Source organism: Aquila chrysaetos, chromosome 22 (genome assembly GCF_900496995.4).
Source record: "Aquila chrysaetos chrysaetos chromosome 22, bAquChr1.4, whole genome shotgun sequence".
NCBI lineage: Eukaryota > Metazoa > Chordata > Aves > Accipitriformes > Accipitridae > Aquila > Aquila chrysaetos.
Window position 1 is genome coordinate 5,066,170 of NC_044025.1, and position 23,783 is coordinate 5,089,952.

Consider the following 23,783-nt stretch of genomic DNA (forward strand, 5'->3'; position numbering starts at 1 on the left):
AATGGATACCAAAAAAATAAATGGCATTCGTTGGTTTTAGACCTGCTGTTGAATAGTTGGAAGAGTGCCCTATGATTAGATCTGATTTAGTGTTCAGTGGGCTCTAGATTGGATTTCTTCCTATTAGTCTGGAGACATACTGATAAGAACGCTCTGATTAAGGTATTCTGGTAGCCAGTATAATTTCCTAAGCTTGAGCTGGAGCATTTTTGAAAATACACTGGCATTATGGTAAAGCAGGACACAGTCAGGAAAAAAAGGAGTCACTGTGGGTCCTGTATAAAATTGTTGAGATTGTATTTAGAAGGAAAAAATAATCACTGTGAAATTGCAGAGCAGATAATATTGTTATTTACTGTTTTGGATAAAACTCAACAGAGTTTATCAGAAATGTCATTATCCTTCTGTTTAAATATACTGTCACTGTATAGGCCCAATTTATTCCACTTTTATTTTGGCAGAATTGTTTTGTGTAAGTGCCTTACATCTGCAGACAGTACCACTGATGTCAGAAACACTGTAGCTGGGTAAAGTAATGCTCAGCTCAGGCATGACAGCATCTTAAACTGCCCCATTTGACTTTGGTCTATAGGAAATTAAGAACAAGTTTTAGACCACCTGGCTAGCATTAGAATTCTGTATTTCTGTCATATAAGACAGAGGTGGTTAAGCCAATATTATATTATATTTGGCAAGAAAATAATAAGGCATGGTTAGATAATAAGGTTTTTTTGTTGGGGGTGGAGTGTGGTGTTGGTTTTGTTAGGGTCTTTTTTAACCCTATTGGTTTAATTTAAAATGTTGCTTCTGAAGTCTTCATTATAATTAGCTATCTTAAGTAGTCAACATTCCCCACATAAATAATCACAATTGGATTTCTGTTAAATTGCTGATTTCACAAATCTTATGTCTTCCTAAATATGCAACTGCAACCAACACAGCAGCAAACATTATGACAGAAGTCCGACTACACATCTGTTCTGTGGAACAGAAGCTTTTCTTGGACTGTGTTATTTTCCTTATCCTGTTTGAAGTTGCCAGGAGAGATGATGCTAGAAAGCTACTGTAGCTACTGTACCCTATCCTCATACATTCTTCTTTTCAGCAGTCTGGATCAAGCGTCTCTGAGAATTTTAGGTCAATTTGGATTTTAGAGAGCTATACTGTTTTCCAGAATGGGATAACTGGAGTCAGATCTTTTTTTTTTAATTTTTTTTTTTTTTTTTTTTTTACAGTAAACTGAAACTTTCATTTCATTGGGGCAACAATCCATCCAAGGTGTGAAATAGTGTTTGATTAATTATCATTGTTTGTGCAACTTGCATTTGAATATCAAAAGAATAGAAAAGGTTTCAGTTCAAGGTGAAAGTTTTCAAGTAATCATTCGCTGTGGCCAGTTTGAACTCCTGTCCAGGAGGCCCTAGACTAACCTTGGTCTGCCAGTCACTGCATGGGGAGTGCAACATAACACTGCGCAGTTCTCTCTTTTTCGGCAGCCCTGTGACAGATAAACCTGATGGTTGCTCTGCTTGCTCCCAAATGAGCAAATGTGCAGAGCCAGTCTGCAGTGAAACAGTGAGTGAAGTGGCTCAAGACAGTGAGCTGTGGATAATGGGCACCAAGTTTGTTAACCAGTATTTTTCATATCTAAGTAATACACTTTCCTCTCTGCAACCTTATTAAAACAAACATTCTGGGAGCCTTTTTATTACAGTTATACACTGAGTGCTTTACAGTGCTCTATTTCCTGGAACAAGAAGGTATCATAAAATCTCTACTGTTTAAAAAGATTGTATAGCAAAATAATACAGGGGGATGAAATATCATTTTTCAAATTTCTGGCAAGTATCAGTTTTCAATAAATCCTTTTCCTTGAGGAAATTTACTTTGCATAGTTACTAATCATACAAGTGCTTACGTGTGTTGATCCTAAATCTTATGGTTTAGATCCCCATGGCTTGCTGGGCAAGAAAGAATCCATATAGTGGACTCTGTTTTGATGTTGCTAGAAGTAGGTATACTCCTGGGGTACATACATATTGAAATCAGAGGTTTGTTGTAGTCCTCTTTCATAAAATGAAGTCAAAAGCTTACAGTCTTTTCCTCCTTCTCCTAATGTCTGATCATAAGGGAAAATTCAACATTGTAGTTGGAAAAGACCAATAATCATATTGGTGCCTGGAGTTTGACATGCTGACAAATAAAGTAACTTCAGAAGTGTTGAAAAATTGGACTTCCAGATCCAATCATCTAACCTAGCTTAAAATTGGAACTAGATCTGATATTTACAACTTCAACTGACCTTTATTTAAAATAGACTCGTATGAAGTGACAAGTCCTGTGTGTACTTTCAGAAACTGCTATTACCAGTCTTCCCAAAATTCAACCAGTCAAATTTTACTTTGAGTGGTTCTCCTTTTTAACCTGCTTTTTATGCTGTTTGCCCTTGGATGAATAGTTGAGATACTTGGTACTCCCATAGCTCTTCTGGTGAGGTTGCTTGGAAAACATCTCCATGGCAAATTTGCCAAGTTTGAAGTGCTTGTGTTGATTTGTAATTGTAAATTGAATCCCACTACCTAAGGGCTTAAAATAGGCTCTACCAATTATTTATTTTATACTTTTGGAGCTTGTTAGAAGCTCAAAGAAAATCCAGTGAAGCACAAACTCACAGAAAGTATTTAAAAAAAAAAGAAATACAGAATTACTCTAAAGAATGTACATCAATTCCAATATTTTGTATTGTATACATTACACTGTTATATACGTAAGTATCATTAAACAGTGATGCAAACAGTATATAAATGCCAGAATAAAGAAATTAGTTTTCCATTTCGAAGTCCTTTATAGCACAGTAGTCTCTCCTCCTCCCCATAGCCATCTTCTGGGCTCTAAGTGATGTACAAAATCTTCTTGTTCTATGGAGTTGTTCATTTTTTTCATGGAGAAGAGACAAGAGGCATTAAAAAAAGAGACCTTCTGACTAGATATAAGGGGAAATATTTTCATGACGACAAGTCAAGCAGTGGAGCAGGCTGCCCAGAAAGTTGTGCATTCTCTGTCCTTGAAGATTTTAAAGACCAGACTGGATAAAACTCTAAGCAACCTGGTCTGACCTTATAGCTCACCCTGTTTGAGGCAGTCTAACAGGACAAGAAACCTCTCAAGCTTCCTGCCATTCTGAATTATCCTGTGATCTGATGAAATAATTATTTCTCAGATAAAGCAAATACCTGCATTAAGTATCTAAAATTGGTCATGCTTTGAGTCGGGTTCAGACCAGATGACATCTGGAGGTCCTGTGCAACCTATGTCATTTCTGGGTTCTGTGATTCTCAATTCTTAGCAAAATGACATATGAACTTTTCCCTTGGTTACTCAAAGTATTTCTGGCTACAGCAGAGATACTATGCAACCCTTGTCCTTCTAGTCCAGGACAGAATACTCTCTGCACAGACCTGTTTAATAGCTTTAGAATTGTTTTCAAGCCATTTGCCTCGAGCTTTTTTCCTTCAGATTTCTGCATTTAGGCTGCTATTGTGATAATGTTACTAAACTCAATAACTGCTGTTAAAGTGAGGGAGCAGCATCTGCCAGACACAGAAATACAATTACAGTCAAGCATCAATGAAAGACTGCAACAGCATCTGCCTTTCCTGTGTCACTTCTGTAGCCTGTCTGCATGCAGCTTTCCAAAACAACAGTTAGTTTGTACGTCAGTGTGCAATTCATTAGCTCTTCTGACGCCATTGCTCCAAGCTGGACTCACCTGACAGAAACTCTGCTAGTTATTATTACACAAGAAACTAGCTTTCTGATAGCACAGGAAGTTGAGAAAATGTGTTTATTCTGTTATGCATATGAATTATCATGTGGTTATCTAAAATCAGCTATGACCTTATCTGCAGGCGTAAGTTAGACAATATTGAATTCTGAATAACAGAATTCCAGATGCTGTGACAACACGTGCTTATAATTCTCCAGGTAGTAACACGAGTTCCACAGGATTGTTTCATGGATGGTGTTCAACTGGAGTTGCAGTCTTTTGGATCAGAAATTAAAGGAGGCCTTTAAAATCTCTCCAAAACAGGCTGTCAGACTGTGCTCTGTGCTTCCTTCTTCACTTACTATCAGGTCGTGACTTTTTCATTTTAATTTACATTGAATAAATTTGTCATCATCATCATCCGGTTTCCTGAACATGGGGAAATACTTGAAGCTGGTTCAAACAAGCACGATGATGATTTCACACTGGTTATTATCAGTTGAAGCACTGACAGACTCTTCAGTGGTCAGTCATCACATTAGAAAATGTAAATTTTAGTAGACACCTAAATAACTTGACACAGTGAGAGTCAGATTGCTCCCCTACACTCCAGGCCATTTTAAAACATTCCGGAACCTAATATAATTATTTTGCCAATAAGTAAGCAGGGGCACACACAATTCTGTCATTAGACGTTGCTTGTCATTGACTGCTGGGAAGACAGTGTAGTTGACTAGATACTTCCATATTGGCACTTCAACTGTTCTTCTGTGATAAGCTGTGTTAAATCAAAGATGATGCTTGATTCCCTATAAATTTCAAGAGAAAATGCTGAAAAAAACATGCCAAAAAGTTTTTTGACTTTTTACCACAGGTATTGTATATGCTAAGGAATGCTTTCTGCCAAGAGTCCTTTCTTTGCCTCCCTATAGTGCCTTTGAATGTAGGTGAAGCCTTTGGCTATTGATATTCTATAAAAGTCATGTATATTCAATTTGTATTCTGCTGTTACCCATGCAAAACTGTTAGCCAGTTCTCCTCTTCCATACAAGTCTCCTATGCATTTTGCATCTGCCTTTTTCTGGTGAGTTCTCATTTTCCCCAGTGGAGTCTGGCATGTGGGATGTGCCAGCCGGTTCATGGGATGCCGAACATTTTCATTCTCATCATGTTGTCGTTGCTGTCAAAACACAAAGCTAGTGAAAAAGGAAGAGAAGTTTTCCAGTGGCTCTGTGCAGCTTTTCTCCCTGACACTTTACTCTTGGCTTATTAATGCACCTAGGATGATTTCTGGTCCATCCTGTAGCAGCAGAAACCAACCTGCAGTCTCCAGCATGTGTTAAGGTTGCTAGGCTGCTGTTTCATTCTCTGAGTTACGTAGTTATTTGCTGATAGTTCGATTACTTGATTTCACTGAGCTGAAAATACAAACATTGCTAAGGATAAAAGCCATATAAACATCCCCATTTGCTCTTAAAAAAACAATTTTTTTCAATCATTTTGGGTTTGCAGTTCAAAATGTTATTTAAATGTTAATCACTTGAAACTATGGTTGGGCATATAATTCAATTACGGGACCATCTTAATTATGCAGATGGTGCTTATGAGCATCTGATACAATTACAGTGCCAATTCAGTACACATTCGTTCAGAGGGCTTAGCTGAAACACATTATTTCAATGTGTGTGGACAAATTCACTTTTTCAGGAAATGGGTTCATGGAATTGTAATACTGCTCTGCTCTGCTCATTGCTTTCAATGGTGTGTAAACCACAAAGTCTTTAACCATTCTGCTGTGTTCTGTGGTGGTCCTAGGCTTGCAAGAGTTTTCTTCATGTTTTTAACATATCCAGAGGGATGAAAATGGAGACTTGAGTTAATAATCCATCATCCCTCTGGGTAGCCGGCGGTTTTATTTCTACTTGAATTTTTAACCTCCTTCTGAACGCTGCACCACATCTGGAGGCCATGCATAAATCTCATCCAATCAAGCTGATAACAAAATAGGAAAATTAGTGGAATTTACTTTCACCATATATTGGTGCAAAATAAATACAATGTAATTCTTGCTAAAATAAGACTCAACTTTTAATATTGTCCCTCCTTTTGGTGTGAGTCCAGTAAAAGAAACCCTTATATGTTTTACAGCATGGTTCAGTGTTTAAGGAAGATCAGTGTTTCTGCTTCCTAGAATATGTTTTTTTCATCTGCCTTTGTGTTAGTTTAAAAAAAAATAATAATCTTATAAGCACTCCATGTGAGGCCAGCCTTGTATACCTAATTAATAATTAGATGCCATTAGGGGGGCTGTGATAGTGAAGAAAGATTAAGCAAAGAATTGGAATTTACATAGGGGAATATTCATAGAGGGGATATTTTAAAATGACTGAGGGTTTTGAAAGGAATATAAACCTTAATGGTTCTGGCCAAAAGTCATCCTCTAACTCATAGTAAGTAGGAGGAAAAAATTTTTAGGGATGACTTATTCTGCTTTCTCACAGTTTTTCACTTCCACTCCACCTCCTTTCTCACTGATTCTGATCAGAAATAGGTCATTAATCTATCTCATGATCCACTGAGTATGGCCACATCTGTATTACCATTGAGCACATTATCTGTCCTCTTTAGATTTAGGTACTGCACGTATATTGCATAGATGATATACAGAATAGGTGTTGTCACTTCAGAAAAGCTGTGTAGTACGTGAATTCCCACTTCTAAACAGTCTGCACAGGCACTTTCCTGTTCCAAATTACTTGCTCTGATAGTTAAAGGAGAGAGTGTGCCTCTGTATTTGTTGCTATGTATAGGATCAGTTTCTCTCATTTTTGGTATTTTGCTCTTACAGAAATGTCATAGATTATATCACCATGAATCTAGTCATTGAAAATTCATGCCAGAATGAAATGGTAATTGTAAATTCTAATTTCCAGCATTGGGTTTATTCATGTTTTGTTGAAACTAATCAGAGAATGGATTCAAATCCTGTGTATTCAGTGCAGTTCTAGGTCAGAATTGCTCTGAGAGTTTTTTAAGTGGGATCAATGATGGTTAGACTTCAAGCCCACTCTTCGCACAGGAGCGAATAGAATCTGCACAGTGCAGCTCTGCTGTGTGTGCACTTCTTAAGCATCACAAAAAGACATGCTCGTTGTCCACACATACAAATACAACTGTAGTTCAGTTGTAAATTCTCTTATTACTGAGATTATTTTCATTTTTGCTTTATGCTTTGTTACAAGTACTGCTTGCAACATAAAATATTACTATAATATTAGTTAAAAATTAACATCTAGCAAAGTAAATCAAAGTACATACTTGCTTTCAGTTTTCTTCCTGTGTAAGTTAGGTACCAAGCCTCTGTGATGGAAGGACCAATCTAAGCTAATGCGTGTTACCTAAAAACAATGTGGGACCCCAGTGCAGAAGGGCAGAGGGTAGAAACCAAAGGATTTGTAATGGCTAAATGCATGTCTTGGGATATAGTTGAAAACTCAGTAGCTGATTCTGCCTTCTAATAACTTGTTAACCTGTTCTTTATGGAAAAGATAATGTACAAGCTTGAAAGAGAAATGCATAATGCACAAGACCCAGGCAAGAATGAAGATTGTTTTGGCTTAGACATATGGATGGCTGTAAGAAGCAAATAGTAAGAAATGACATTGATGTTTACTTTTGGAACAAAATCTCAGAAGTTGAATGCATCAGAGGAACTGTTCCTGTAGCCTAATATGAAAATTACCCTGTTACTTCTGGTGGAGTCAACAAGGGTGTGGATTAGGTGCCACATAATTATCAGTCACAGAAATACAGATTCCAGAGGGGTCATACTAGTGCTGCTTATGATTTCATAACATTTTTTTAGCTATTAATTCATGCAAAAATGTCACCTCATTTATCCATCATTGCCTTCTATGGGACTTTCTCTTATCTAATGTCAAACTTCATTTTCCACAACACGTAAAGAAGAAAATTCAGGTAAATTGATATTGACTTTTCTGTAGGCTAGAAAGGTGCGTTCTGCTCTGGCACTCTGTCATTCCAAAGCACTGCATTCCTGTCCTCCTTGAGAAAAGGGCTCTACTCAAATATGCATCCATCTTTTATGTATCACTGTAGCCATTTACAGCAGTAATGAGACTCTGCCAAAATGACAGTAGGAGCAGAGAGGTGTAATGAGTGTACAATGTTCCAAAGGTTTCAGCAATGCAAAGGCAGGGTGCTATGCAGAGGAAACACCTTCTGAAGTTATTTTTTGGAGCAAAAGAAAAGCATCATGTGCAGCTAACAAGCATGCATTTCTTCCCTGATAGGTTGCCCTGCTGTCCATAGTGATGTATGTGCAGTTTGTTGAAAATGGAAGTTCCTTGAGCTGTTAGACGTGTATTTAAGATGGTATATTTTCTTGCTGAGGGATGGACGATGTCTTTTCCTTTTTACCTATAAACACATTTGTTTTGTGATTTAGTATTAGTGTGGTGCCTCATAGAGAGCCACAATGTTGCAATATTAAGACCTTCAAACTCATGGACAAAGTAGCAAGAATTTTGAGACCGAGAGAACTGAGTTAACAGCATATACTGTTTGCAATGTACCATTTTTCTCAGGCTGGTAATAGTCAAAAGATGTGGATTTTGGCTTTTGTAAGAGCAATAGGTCGTTTCCTGCCTATTTTCCTTCTAAGTGTAAAATACCACATATGCAGATGGCAATGACAATTTAAGTGTATTGGTGTTTGATTGTCTCAGAGATCCAGCTTGTTGTTGGGATTGTATATACTTGTTATGTGTGACAGAACTCTGGCTGCATAATCTAAGAGAACTTGCACAAGTACTGTCCAAGATTTTCTGGCTGAACTGATTAGTTCTGCCAACTGGCTGCTGTGTAGATGTGCAAAATATATATTTAAAAAAAAAAAAAAATGTAAATTGCCTTTGTGCTGCTTTTCCACAACTGCACAGGAATCTCGTGTAGCTGGAATGGAGTAGGTTCATAGAATTGTAGGACAGTGGAGGTTGGAAGGGACCCCAGGTGGTCATTAGCCAATGAGACTGGACAACCCTTCCTCAAAGCAGAGCCACCTTATTAGGTCAGAGAAGGATCCTCATGGCTTTATTCGGTATCATCCTGAAAACCTCCAAGAATGGAGGCTGCACAACTCCTCTGAGCAACCTAGTTCACTGCTTGACTGTCTTCAGGTATGATGTGAGCTTGGCTTTCCAGAAGTTTTAGTCCAGACCTTCCACTTCTCTCTTCTTGTCTCTGAGGAGAATCATGTTTTCTTTCCTTCCATGATCAAATTAACCCTGCACTCCTTATCAAAACATGTCAAACTTCCAGAATTTCAGTTAGACTTAAGACAGCTGCTGGTAGAGAAAATTGGAAAAAAAGGTTCTTCTCATTGTGGACTATGTTTATGAGTGTGTGCATGGAATAGCAAGGTGGGGAGTATTTGCCATTTCCATGTATATTAAGCTGAAGACTTCTTTCAATATTTGTGTAGAATTTTGAACAAATGGGGGGGGCATAAAAAAACCCCAATCTTTTAACTATTTTAAGATAGGTAGCACTGTTATATGTCTGTATACTCCCCAGCTATGAGTGTACTAACGTTCACTGTGTTTTTTTCACCTTTTTAATGTAACAGGTAAATGAAGACCTTTAAATGTGGGTTGGCTTTGGTGACTAAGTTAATATTTTTTTAGATTTAAACCCAAAGTTCAGTCTTATCTTTATTTGATTATTACAAGATTAATGAATTATAAACCTTTCCTCTGTTTTCAGGCTTCTCAATGCCAATAAGATCAACTGCCTGAGGGTAAACACGTTCCAAGGTCTGCATAATCTCAAACTGCTATCTCTTTATGACAACAAACTGCAGACCATCAGCAAGGGGCTCTTTGCACCTCTCCGATCGATCCAGACTCTGTGAGTATGCAGTTGTATCATAAATGACAGCTCTCTTGTTTTCCCCTAAAGGTGTTGCCTGTCTTTGCAAAGGCTTTGCATCTGACATTAAGACAATTTGGAAGAGACCCCAAGGTAGTAGTCCCTCCATTTCTTACAGAAATAAAAGGAGCAAGAAAAAGAAGTATTGCATAAATTCAGCATAGCCAGCGATCGGTACAGCCTGCCCATAATGACATAAATGTCATAAGTGTATTAAGCTCCCAGAGTAATTAATTCATACTGTTTGTTGGGAAGATAATACGTAAATTTGACTCTGTACAATATATGAAGAGCAGATGCTATTAAAACCATTGCCTAATAGTTTTCAATGAGCTAGTGAGTTGGCATCTCTCCTTACTGGCTCTTAGTCCTGCTGCACAGTTCGTGACTTCTGCAACTGTGTTTCAGCTGACATTCCGCTTGAGGGAAATGATACATTGTATTGTTTGATCCCTTAAGAAAATCCACTAAACATTTTCTGAGAGTCTTTGTATTGGAGCTATTAGGAGAAGACAGGTCAGAAGCAAAATTGGAAGCAAAAGTATAGAAATGACTCAATATTTTTACAGAAGGAGGTTTCATGCTAAAGCTGTGAGTAATAAGGTAAACAGTACTCTTTCAGAGCTGGAGTTGGCAGTCTGATACAAATGAAAAACAAGGAAGACCCCCCCCTCACCCAATATTGTTTGTGTGTGTTTATATATATTTGTGTGTGCATATATAGATATAAGGCTCTGTGTGTTTATGTAATATGCAAGTATATCCATTTCCAGTATTAAAATATATATGTGTATGTATATATATATGTACTGGAATATATATGCACATTATATATGTATATACATACACATACGATAGTACTGGAAATATATATATATACACACATGCACATATATATTTGAATACTGGAAATGTATTGGCCAAATTAGTTTTATAAATGTTTTAATTCATATAAAAGTGAACTAATAGGGATGGTTTCTAGCAGCAGGGTACCTGCTACTCCTCAGGCAGCCACATGCACAATCTTAATTTCCAACAGATATCTGGCCAGTATGTGTTGCTGCAAACCATTAAGGCATTAGAATAATCATGTACAAACCCCCCCAGTCCTGCCCGTCCCCCCCCCACCACCACCACGTGCTTTCTTCTGCTGCAACATGCTATGTATGTACGTAGAGAAGGTTCATTTACAGAGGTATATAAGATTTATCAAGTTCAACAACAGGCAACACCCTTAAGGCATAAAAATGTCTCCTTGGTTTCCATGGGGTTTTATTGGCACTCCTGGCATCCGTTACTTAGAATGGACTTGTTGCTTCACACCAAGATGGCTTTTCATTAAATGTTTTGATTCATTCTCCATTTGTAGTACTCCAAGTGATTGCCATTTTCTGCCTTTTTTCTAGCGCTACAAAACCAGTCCCATATCCTGTCTTTATATGCTTGCTTGTTCTTTGGACCTTTCACACCAGGATTGGCTCTACTACAACAGTAATCTTTAGCTTCTTTGGGCAATTTCTGCTATGTATACTTTCACTTCCCACTCTTTGACAGCCCTTGCCCCGATGTATTTTATACTTATTAAGTGACAGTTCATAAATATAACTGCAAACAGAAAAGAAGAGATGTTTCTACAGGTGGAAAAAACAGACTAACAGTAACAGAGCAGAGTTCTTGTGAGGCTATAACTTTACACCTCTGTCCAAACCAAATTTAAACATCTTTCTTTTTTTAAACTGTCTTTGCAGTTATTGGAGAGCTGTGTCCTGCTCACTTGGAAGTTAGAGGGACTGGTGCAAGTTAACTTAACTGAGATCAGAATCAAACTCTGAGAAAGACCTGACAAACTCTCCTGATAGAGTGCTCAACTTTGTCAAGCAGAATGAATCATAACAGCAGCAGAGAAATGCTGTTTCTCTCTAAGATGCTCCAGCAGATTTCTATTAACAAAGTCTAAATATCCAGTTAAAATCAATGCCTAATAGTACCTATCTCCAATTGTGTGGGAAATATGTTGTGCAAATTTTGCTGAAGGATAGAGTCAAGTTCTATCTTGCATAAACAGTTCAGTCTCAAATGTAAAAATTTTTGCTCCAGGAAAAAATACATATAAGGGAAATACTATTACGCATGGTGAATATATGCAAATATCAATTCCACTCTTGAGAAAAGAGCTCTGGATCACTTCTGGCTTTGCCCACAGATCCAAGGCACTTTACTAATTTGCATTTTGATCCCTAGGAAACTGAGCTTGCCAATAAAATTTCTTTTAAACCAGGATACAAAATGATCATCAGGTCAGGTGCACCTAAAAAGGTGCATTTCTCTCAAAAGGCAGCATATCAAGCTCTTGGGAGAAAACATGCGACTTTGTAGACAAGAGGTCTGTGTCCTTTAAAGCAGGCTTTGCTATCTTAATTTTTGTTTCCTCTGTGAAAGGACTTGCAGCAGGCTTAATGAGCTACGAAATGTGATAGCTCACAGAATTCTCCCATTCATGTGCAGCTCTGTGTGGTTTCCGCCAGGCCTGGGTTTTTGGAAGCTTATTCAATTACTCTACTCTTCAGGTTTGCGTTTGTGAAAAACAGTGATGGAGTACAGTGTCACAGGTCACTTCTGATTAAACATCCCATCCTTCTTGCAGACATTTAGCTCAGAATCCATTTGTGTGCGACTGCCATTTGAAGTGGCTGGCTGATTACCTGCAGGATAATCCGATAGAAACCAGCGGCGCTCGATGCAGCAATCCGCGTCGCCTTGCCAACAAACGAATCAGCCAGATCAAGAGCAAGAAGTTCCGCTGCTCAGGTAATTAATTTATCCAGGCTGTACTGCACTTTCAATTCAGAAATAAGCAGGTCCAGAGAGCCTACTAATCGAATCTGCAGGACAGTGTTTGCTATAATGGATATTATGGAGCATCTTTTAAAATTAAATTTGGAAAATTCAGTTAGTTCTCCAGAAAGCCAATTACCTTATGGATTAAAAAAAAAAGAAAAAAAAAGGCGGGGGGGGGGGGGGGGGGGGCGGTCTATAGCTGTCTTCTGTGTGTCTCTTAGAAACAAAGAAAAGATAAAAGAGAAAAGCTTGTGACATTTAATTTTAAAGAATTACTAGGTTATAAAATGTCTAAGGAAAACAATGAAGATGTATATGAATCCATGTGGCAAATATCATATTTTGAAGGGGTGGAAGGTGGATGGATCGTCATTTGCATTTGGGCAAGAACTCTTATTGACCTTAATGAGAGCTGAGCTCAAGTAAGTTCTCAGACATAAAAGACTGAGAACAGTATGAGTGACATTTTTACACAACTGGCAATGGGCATTTCTGACCTAGGATGTGAGTGAAGCTGAGGGTGAGGGGATGGCATTGATTCACATACTTTCATAGATTTTTTTTTTTTTTTACATCCACAAGTAACATGCAGTAATTCAAGTAAAACTGCCATCGAAGTTGGTAAGATTTTTGGTTTTAGTAAGTTTTGAATCAAAACTTGCATCATAGTTTAGGCAAAGATTTTGTGCTGTGAACTAGATGGAAAAATGTTTCCACCCAAAAAAACCCTCCCAAGTAACATAAACACCTTTTTTCTCAACCCTATCCATTCTTTATTTATGGTCCAGCTATCAGTAAAAGGACCTTTATTGCCTTATACAGCGCAACTAAGTAGACTGCTTCTTCATGTGTTTTTTCTATTGGTTATATGTATTTTAGTTTACTGATTTTTGTATACTGTAAAGACAAACAGGTTTCAGTGAGCAAATCTATTAGTGTGTACTAAGAAGAAAGATGACTGTTATCGATGGAGTACCTTGCAGTGTTTTCTATAAAAATTACTATGATTTTTGTCTTTCCTCTGAAAAAAAACCCCACACCATGATAAATTGTGTTCTTGGTGGTAAAAGATTAATGACTCTAGATGGGGATGCAGCATGAAACTGAATGGCAGCAGCCCAAAACAAGCTGTTGTTCTTTGTGTGTCTCTGCAAGCAATATGCTGAGCTAAACCTTCTCTTTATGGGGAAAATAAAATAAAGATAACTTCATTTGCAGTCAGGTTTTCTTGGGCATGCTTGTTAAAGTCTTCAGTCACTTATGACTCAAGCCACAAAATTTATAACCAGAACTGAAATTATGACATACTTTTATCTAAGCTTTTGGACTGTGTCCGTCATAGTAACAAGATAATTAGTCAGTAATATTCATATTTAAAGAAACTCGAAATGAAAACGCATAAATATAATTTAAAAAGAAAAGTAGACTGCAGAAACAGATCACTATAAATCTGTACCCAATTTGCCGTTATTTTCTTCTGCTTTTATTAATAGGCTAGAGAAATTAATGTTATGTATGTGCATGCATGCCTTGAACAATGGTACAGGCTATTGGATGAAGCAAAAACCATCTGATGTAATTTATGAAAGGTCGTAGCTAAGAAGAGCAACAATGGAGAACACAGTACCTGGTGATGTTGAGAATAATATTTTGTGTGAGTTCTTATCTTGGGGGTCCTTTCCTTGAGGCATTAGGCTGTTTTTTCCTTGGTCTCCAGTTCTACGAGTATATCAAAACCACATGGAAAAGACATAAACCTGACTTATGAAGGAGGAGAGCAGGGATTGTACAGCTTCAGAACAAGGATTTCAGCTGGATGAAAGCTAATTCTATTCAAAAGCTCAATAGAGAAGATATCCTTTCCTGTAGAGTTTCCAGATGGCGATGAGATACATTGAACTCGACTCACTGTCTGCTCACATGAGACAGGGGGAATGTCTAATGGTTTAGAAGAATCTTAGTTTGTAAATCAATCCAGAGAACAGACATCCTTGGCACCTGTTCTGCTCAAGTTGTCCCTTTGAATCACGGCTGCTTCAGACTTGGCATTTAGCAGGAATTTTCATGTTTGCATTTTGAGGAATATGTTTCATGCCAGGATTTAATGCAGCACGTTTCTGTGCAGAAAGGTCCATGGGGTATGAATCTTCATCATTCAAAGTCAGACTATTGAGCAGTGCTTTGTGTTATCCAGGGATGAGCCTGCACAATCCCACTGGGATGGCAATGCTTAGTAACTTGTCAGTGTCCTTGCTGGCTGTGGGATTCTCCCTGTCTAGTTTTTACATCTTTTGCTCAGTGTATGAGAAAAGAAATTTTATTTTAAATCCTTTTGTAAGTGTGCATCTTTTTTCTCAAAGGGTTCTTGTTTCAGGATCCTGATACTTTCATGCAGTTTGTTTAATATATTTAGTATATGTCAATGGTCAGAAAGATGGTTTTGTGGGAGAAAGCGCAGTGAATGAGGGGTTTGTTAAGGAAGCAATGTGAGAGATTTTATCCAGACCTGGTCTTTGACCTTTGAGAAGTGACAAGGATGCACAGAAAGTGTGAGCTCTGTGGGAGTAGAGGTACTCAGCCAGTGTCAGTATCATACCCATGAGCAGTTAAACTTAGGTGGGCTTAGTACTTTGACATGAAGGAAAGGACCAGTTCTGAAGTCATAAAATTCTGAGGTTGTCCTGAAACAATCTTTGTGTTTTCCACATTCATTTGGATTCTACAAAGTATCAGAAAGGGGACTTTCAGGATGGACCTGGCATGAGAAAAAATGTGATTGTTCAGTAAATTAAGAGAAGAAAGGGAAGTGCTTTTTGTATGAGGGTAGGAGAGAGGAGTGGTTAGCAGGAATGGGGAAGAAAAGCTGAGATGTTTGAAGTTTCATCAGTCTTAAATGGTAGAGGAACGTCAAGAAGGTAATGTCAAGAGGACACATTCAGAGATGCAGATGGGCTAAATAGAACTGTATTTGATTAATTAAATAAAACCGTGAAGACAAAACTATGCAGCATAGTAAAAATAAAAAACAATTTAAAAAAAGCAAACCTAGAAAACTTCATTCTGCATATTGTTTCCTTCAGTTTTTATTTCAGCTCCCCACCATCTTTTTAGATAGTATTTAGCAAGGAGAACTTGCCTTCTTTTTTTAATTCGTCATCAAGGCACTTTTCCCAGATGCTATTTCCTCCCTGTACCAAATGACTCAAGCTTTTACTGATAATGACGGAGCAACATCTGCAAAGGTTATGAGTGGTCATAGGAAGGAGATTCTGTGCAACAGGTAGATAATGTGCATAATTCTTTTCAAAAGGAGAATTGGAAGCATTATAGCATGAAATGAAGGAACAGCAGGGAAAGGGGCATGTTTTTGCCTGGGGCTGTGAGACAGGCAAAGTTGTTGAATATACTATCAAATATGTTTAAGCCTCAGATTGCAATAGAAACTATTTCCCCTGTATTTCTGCCTTCCATTTAATGTGATGCACCAAAATAATAATAAACCTCCCCCTTGCCCAACTCTCTCCCCACAGCTATAGCATCTGAGACTAAAAAAGGTTTTTCTTGAGAGAGAAATTGGAGGAACAGGCTGTGACTAATTCTCTCTCTCTTATGTTTAGAAAAGGAAAATAGTGTCATTTTCAGTGGCAACAGTGAAATTCTGATGACCATTTTTCTTCTTGGCTGCATCTGCCCACTATGGCCACCTAAGGATCCAATGGTACTTGCCAGCCTTAGGTTACTGGAGGCTCCCATTCTTAGTAGGAATGGGGGGGGGGAAAGAACAACAAAAATCTTCTGCCCAGTAACATTTGATCAAGTTCACTACACAGCAGTTTTGTTTTCTAAAGCAGCACTGGGCTTTAGGAGGAAGGGAAATGAATCTATGAGCAGATTGTGTTGTCTCTGCGGTAGCTTATTGTCACTTCAAGAGTTGGCAGGATCCTTGATTGCTGTGTGACACTGTGTATGAAATGGCTTTTGCAGAGAGCTGCCCTTGTATTCAGCTGTATATCTTTTTTTTTCCCTGTGATGTGTTTGCATTTTTCAGTATATTGTATATTTCAAAAGCTGTGAAAGTTCTAACTACCATACTATTTCTGATGATGATCAAAGTGTATGTATATCTACGAGCATGACATCATGAAAGCTTTTTATCTTCTAATTCTTAGAAATAAGAATCTTATTTATAAGGTTGCTATTTGAAATACTGTGAAGTAAACCTGTCTTCCTGCTTCCTTTTGCGTTGGGGCATACATGTATCTAACTGACTTTAGTAACTTCAGTTCCAGATAGTGCTGTACAAATCAAAAGCACGTGGAATAATAGGAGGAGGACAATGAACCATCTGCTAGCACAATTCTCTCCTTTTTGGACACTGCTTCTTGTTAACCCAACCCAAACCAAAGTCAGCCTCTGTGGTACATATGGATCCAGAGCTTGCATATTTAGGGCTAGTGTCATATCTCTTGTGTTATCCCCTGTTATTAGATAGTAATGTAGTTGCTGTTTGTTCACTCATAATTTTTGAAGGCATTTGATAAAACGTCTTCTTACTAATTGCAGTTTTCCTCCTAATTCTTTGTGTGTCTTTTCCAGTCTCTTTCTTCATACATATTCACCTTTCTTGGATTACCTGTCTACTTTGGAACAGAGCTCATATTACTTGTGATCACCTGTAATTTCCTTCTCTCTTCTCTGCCTTGTTTCAGTCTTAGAAGCATAGAACTGCAGTGGATGGAGTGTTCCCAGTCAGAACGCAGGCTGCGTATTAGGGCTTTTCGTCCAGTCCCTACAGTAGTTCATACGTTTCCTGTCCCTTGGTTTCCCTAGGTTATCCCCTTCTCTGCTCTTAGTGACACGTAAACACTATTTAAGCTCCTTGAGCTCTCAAAATGAAAGATGCAATGTACTGTTACTCCTCAACCAGCACTTAAAAGTCATGAAAGGCAAGTGAATTTAATCCCGATCTTATATAATTTATCTGATTGAAATACTCTCCAGTTGTTCCCGTAATTTGCCAGTCACTCTGATGACAACTTTGCAAATTCCTTCAATATTTGTAAGGAAATAGTCATTTACAGACTGTGTATTCATATTCCTGCCCTTAGCATTTTCTGTCTGATGAAAAGCACTGATATCCACCTGCTCTTGTCTGCCTTGTTACAGTGCTGCAGCGACGTGCTCGGGCATTCGCGATTATGCCTTGCCCTTAGCGTACTGGTCTCCAGCAGCTCCTGCCTGAGCAGGCACCAAGCCCTAACAGCTCGTAGGTTTGTCCATGCTGGAGGTGACAGTGGTGGGGATTGGCAGTCCTGCACAGGATGCGCTAGGCCTGGTCACGTTTGTGGGAAATCTTGTCTGAGGCCAAGCTCCAGCACTTTTGCCCACCAGGGCTTTTGCTTGAGCAATGAGGGAAAGGAATATGAAGCATTGCCTATGATCTGGACAACTGGAAAATTAACCCCATTCAAGACTTCTTTCTGCGGATTTTTTGTGTGTGTTTTGCTTTGGTTTTATTCAGTTAAATGCTGCGTGTTCTACTTTTTTTCCCCTGAAAGACACAAAGACACAGCAAAAGTACGTTCAGAAACTCTCTGGAAATAGTGAAACAGAGGATACGCATTTTTTGTGCATAAGAATAATTCTATCTGAATGGAAGTTTGTTTAACAGCAACAAATCACCTGCAGATTAAATCCTAGACTGAATTCATAATTATGAACCTGAAGTCTTCACCGTACACTGTAAATGAGTGTATTTGAGCTTTGGTTTGCATGAAGTTTTTCTGAAGTTGAAGTCATTAGAGAACACAACACGACTGCTATGACTAATAGTAATGGAGCTTAATTCCCTTGTACTGTAGAAATGTTCCTGTTGAAAAAGTAATTTGGCTGTACTATATACTGATTATAGCCCTCCCTTTTCTGTAAATCTTTGATAGTAATTCAGATTTATGTTAATATTTGTGTCAGTTACTCTAACCCTTCACTAGCTCGTGATGAACACTGTGGTGAAGTTTTCTTGCACTGCAGTAGGGGGAAAGTAGGCAGAATGGAAACCAATTTACTCAAGGAAGCATAAGCTTAACATAGAGCAGGTGGTTCTGTTTGGCAGAGAGTATGGTTCTTAATTGGAAAGTAAATTGACGTGTCCCCATTAAAAAGTTTATTTTAAGGCTGTGTCTCATTTTATTTTTAAGTTGAAGTAGTCTTCAGAAAAACTAAATCTGAACTGCTTTGTTACCAGCCAACATCCTTATCTGCAATTATAGTAAAGAGGCAATGAAAAGAGGGAGAATTAATGTTTAGTCACAGATGCATCCATATCACTTAGGCATCCAAATAACATAGCTGTGCTAGATTCTCCATGTAGGCAGAGTACAGAGCTATATAGTTTCCTCACTTGAGATCTGAGTTGTCCTCTGGAGGTGTCTTCATTAGCTATGGCAGAAAGCTGAGTGATTACTCTTGTAACTCAGATACCTCAAAAACTAAGGTAGGGCAAAGTTTGTTCTCTTCTCTCACATTGCCATTGCGTGTGTTGAGATTAAACTGAACAACACTTACCAGAGATGCAAAGTTAGCACTTTTTTGTGTGTACAGCGGTCACTTGAATAGGATAAAGAAAATAATTGGAGAGGCATTGGCATGAAGAGAGCTAGTCAGCTAAAACCAGTGCAAGAATGTTTGAGCCTGCAATTGGACAATAAATTTTCGTCTGACTATTCTGAGACTGCAGCAGCCTCCTGAGGTGTTACAGCTTGATGGGACAGTTAAAAATAGGGTCCTATATACAGATTCTTAGCAAACTGTGGATTCAGTGACTGATACACAAACAGGTCTTGGATTACCACAGGTGAAATAACACTAAGAGCAAACCATACAATGCTGCTTGGATGTAGAGTATATCTAAAGGGTAGGGTTTTTCATGAAAACTGGCAAATATCTGGAGATACGATCATTTCTTTTTCAACTTTTTTTTTTAAATGTAATTTACAAAATAGTGTGCTTCCCTCTTTTTTTCTATTCTATTTTTCAAAAAAAAAAAAAGGGGGGGGGGGGGGGGAGGCTATATTCCTGCATATTTTTGTAATAATGTGCAACAATCAGAAAGGCCAGGATGTGCCTGTGGAGTGTTTTAGCTCTCATGTATTCTGGGGACATAAATTAAGGTTTTGGCAGACTTTGCATGCTGGTACCTCTTGTTCATTGTAGTTGATCATTAGCTTAGGCAGTTATTGTAAGTGGTGTTTAATTAGTGCAGCAGAGGAATAGAGACTTGTTCAAAATATTCTCTAGGGGTTTCTCAGGAAGACATTTGCAGGGCTCTGACTGCATTTGTTTCCAGTAGGATTGAAAGAGTTCATTGACACTGAAATTACTGAGTTTATTACAGATATTCCATTTAATACTGAAAATCAGTATATAATATAAAAGCCTTTGGAAGATATGAACCATTACCTTTCACTGCTGAACAGAGTACTGTGGATGAATTTACTTGACGAGCCAATGCCAGAATTGCTGCATTATTAAACCAGTGTAGGAAGAAGGATACGGAACTCTGCATTCTTCTTCACTAGTACCATACAAAATTATTGGCAGGAATGCTAGTTATAGGTATAATTTCTAAATAAATGAGGTGGATTCTAGGGTTGTGCATACTTTGAATGAATCATGGAAGAAAATTAATGCCTCTTTGTGCCATGTTGCATGAGTCACAAAAGAAAATTAATAATCTAATTTTTGTATCAGTTAGGACTCTGGCTAGTTTGGCAGCTTGTAGGGATTGAAGGTTTATTGTGTTAGGTTCCCCTAAAAAGCTGCTTTAGTTTCTTTCTTAGATTGTAAAGATAGACAGTAAATCAAATTGTCTTACTTTCATTGCTGCATGCAAACTCACAGTATGACGTGACTAAGTTAACACTGTACTTATTTTCTGGAGTTCTCGAGTAATTGTGTGTTGACTTTCTGCATAATAATGCTGGTTCCTAGCAAAATGGTGAAGAAGAGGCCCTTGCTGTATTATGTGTCATCTCTGCTCAAGTACTTGCATTGTTCTCCATGTAGGCAATGAATAATCTGCTTGATGCTGACTTTGTTCTTTGGGCAATGCAAACCCCTTACTAAGGAAAGTGGTATTTTTTTAAAAAGCACAAGCATTGACCTTCACTGAAGTCCAGCAAAATGTTCTGAGCAGTTGCAGAGGACAGTCACTTCCTCTCTCATTCGTGAAGCCTGCGAGAACATTGGAGATGTGACTTTCAAAAGCACTCTTCACTGGCATAGCTCTGCAGACATTAAAGTCAATGGGAGTTTTATTTCAGTAGGAGCAGTCAAGCCAGAACTGAATGCCCTACATTATATGTCAAAGTTGCAGGAATGAGTTACAAGAAGTAAAGCTGTTTGAAATAATCTAGGATGTTGGAAAGAGAGAATGCTTCCACCAGCAAATTATTTACAAAACCCAATAAATATTATGCCAAGAAACAGAACAACAAAATACTTCTGTTTGCCTTAACATGTCTGTAGTAGCATGTGTGTGCTACCTTGCTGTAAAGTGCAGTTGAAATCAAAAAAAAAGCAGCGGTAATTACAGATTGTCAGTGTAAGTGCCACCAGCATGAAAGGCCACTGGGAGCTGAAAGCAGGCTCAAAAGGAGCTTGGGGAGCATTTAATGCCAGAGCTTGGCCATCAGCTCAGAATCTACTATTGTTAATATGAGCTGCGGTATTTCAAAACTGCATTTAAATAAATGCAATTTGGACCAAACCAAAATGGCATTTGTACTGAAAGGAGACACTGGGAGAGAGTGAGTAGCTAATAAAGAGCAGTGTAGATCGGGCATTCAGTAAGTGGTGGAAGTTGTACATCCTTCCTGGAAGGAGCTGTTTGCAGTCCTTTGGTAGTATTTTCTATCATATTAGTTCTGTCTCTGAATTCGCCTGGGCTCTGTTCTTGTACACTAACCCCAATTGTGCTCCAGGGTGTTCCTGCAGTTGTAGCGTAAAGGATGACCTCTTGTATCCAGCACCTTTTTGCATGGGTGGAGTGGAGAGCAGCTCTCCGTGAACCTTCAGCTTGTGCTTCTCCATGCTGCTTCCTCTCAACGCTCTCCTCTCTTTGGCGCTGCCTAACTCTGACTCTGGCTGTTCATGGGGTTTTCCTTTGTGCTTGATCTAACCATGTGGTAGAACAATACAAATTGAACATGGTTCTGTCAAGCACCATGGAAGGCTGCATACTCCCTGCCGCATGGCATGCTGGGATACTTCTGCTGTTTTCAGAAGCACCAAAAGGTGAGAGATTCCCCCTTTTCTCACAGGAAAAATGAAAAAGGTGAAGTGTTGCTTAACCAGTCTCCCGGGCACTGCAGAGGGGAGCCCTAGTGATGTTTTCGACAGACTTTCCAGAGGGCTTGCATGCAGAATAACCATTTCTAAGTCATTAATCTGTTTAATTGCTCTTAGAATGAAGAAGTTAGGCATCCTGTTGATTAATATGATTCAAGGGTGATTCCAGCCGTACCTACAGAGATGAAAAATCATTTTTGACTTCTTACCTTATAAATAATATAAGCTACATCTCTCTATTCAAGCTGTCCAGTGAGCCCTTCTACTTGAGGTACACTTTGGATGCTGTTTCTGTAACAAGATGCCTGCTACTTAATGTAACTTTGGACCTGATCTGAGCAATCTTAATGTGCTGGCATTTTATTATGAAGGTCTATACTGCAAAAGAACTTCAGAAGAGTCTGCAAAGCATTATCTTTTATCTCTCAAAATGATATGGGTAACATGGCCTGTATGAAAACAGTCTTATCCAATAGTTACATAGCACAAAGCTGAGTCAGCATACCCAAATGGGCCATTTTAGCTTTGACAGCTTAGATAAGATCTTTATCATATTTCTGCCTAACTTCCCACCGCCCCCTGCCCCAACCCCGATGTAAAGTAGAGATAATTACACCTATTCATAAGTGACTTTGAGAGCCTCATATAGAAGTTTCCTTATATAGAAATACTGCCTCATCTTGCAGATTTGTTACATATCTGTTGTGGAGACATCAGAAGGACATCTGAGATTCTTAGATTTTACCTGTAATTAGTGATAAGAATTAATACTAGTGACGTGAAATCATGGCAAACAATGTACCTCCTTTTTTTCCTGAAAACCTATGAGAATTTTGATCTAGTGGTTACATGAAGAAGTGATTGTCGGGATTCCTGGGTTTTTGTCCAAGTTTTAGACCAAGTGATCTCTGTGATCATATTTTTGTTGCCAAATTTGAGGATGCATCTTTTCTAGAATGAATGTATCAGCTCAGTATTCAAGCCCCTCTTGAGACAGCTTGATTTTTCCAGAACAGTTCATCCAGCACTCCTTTTAAGTCCTTTGGGCAAAGCTAAGTTTTAAAAACTGAAATCAGGTTTGCCAAACAATGCTTAAAAAGAAGAATAGGACAAAAAGGTATTTGTCTCAGTTGCTTAATTTCTCCATGTGGGTGTTAGAAAGGCACCTAAAATTTTTGAGCACTTGGAAATGTGGTGTTTCTTTATCTCAATATTGCTGTTTTGTAGAATTACATAAGTGTTTGTTTTATGATACTGAGGAATTGTAATATCCTGGTACCTAATAGTGGTATCACATAGGTTGTGAAATGAAAATGTTATCAGAGTAACTAACAATTCAGATAAACAGAGTTGCCCTCAGTTAAACACAGACCTTGCTGTTGCCTTGGCTCCTCATTTTATAGCAAACTTAATTCTTTTTAATTTTGGAAATTACTAGAAACTCCTAAGTAATGTTTTACATTCAGCCAAGCTTCACAGATTTGTCAGCTACAGTGCACACATGCTTTCAGGTATAATAATATGACCAAATGGCTGGTCTGGAATAGTAAAATGAAGCCAAGTGTTTCTTCTGTGCCTGTCCTGCATTTCTTTTCCATGGCTTTCCACAGGTTATTTTATAGTGTGCCAGAAGTACTGCATGCATGTGATGGTTAATTGTACTTCCTGAATCCTGTCATGTTCGCTCAGAGCCCTGCAGTAGTACACTGATAAAGCCCTGTGTGTAGAAACAGATATACGCACTTAAATAGTTCTGCAAGCAGATGGCTGAATTTCACATTAGTATCCCAGATGGGCATATCTTAATAGAGCAGCCACCTGTCCAAGTGATCTCAAGGCTCAGGTCAAAATAGTAAATTTTATCTAGTCTTTGGCAGGTGAT

General features: G+C 38.3%; 1 protein-coding gene across 1 annotated transcript in view; it reads left to right on the forward strand.

The window, feature by feature from the left end:
* SLIT3 (slit guidance ligand 3) overlaps positions 1-23,783 on the forward strand; it is a 536,791-nt gene that overhangs the window by 381,489 nt on the left and 131,519 nt on the right. The window contains 2 exon segments of the mRNA XM_029998071.2: positions 9,551-9,694; positions 12,360-12,523. Coding sequence (XP_029853931.1) covers positions 9,551-9,694; positions 12,360-12,523 — 308 coding nt within the window.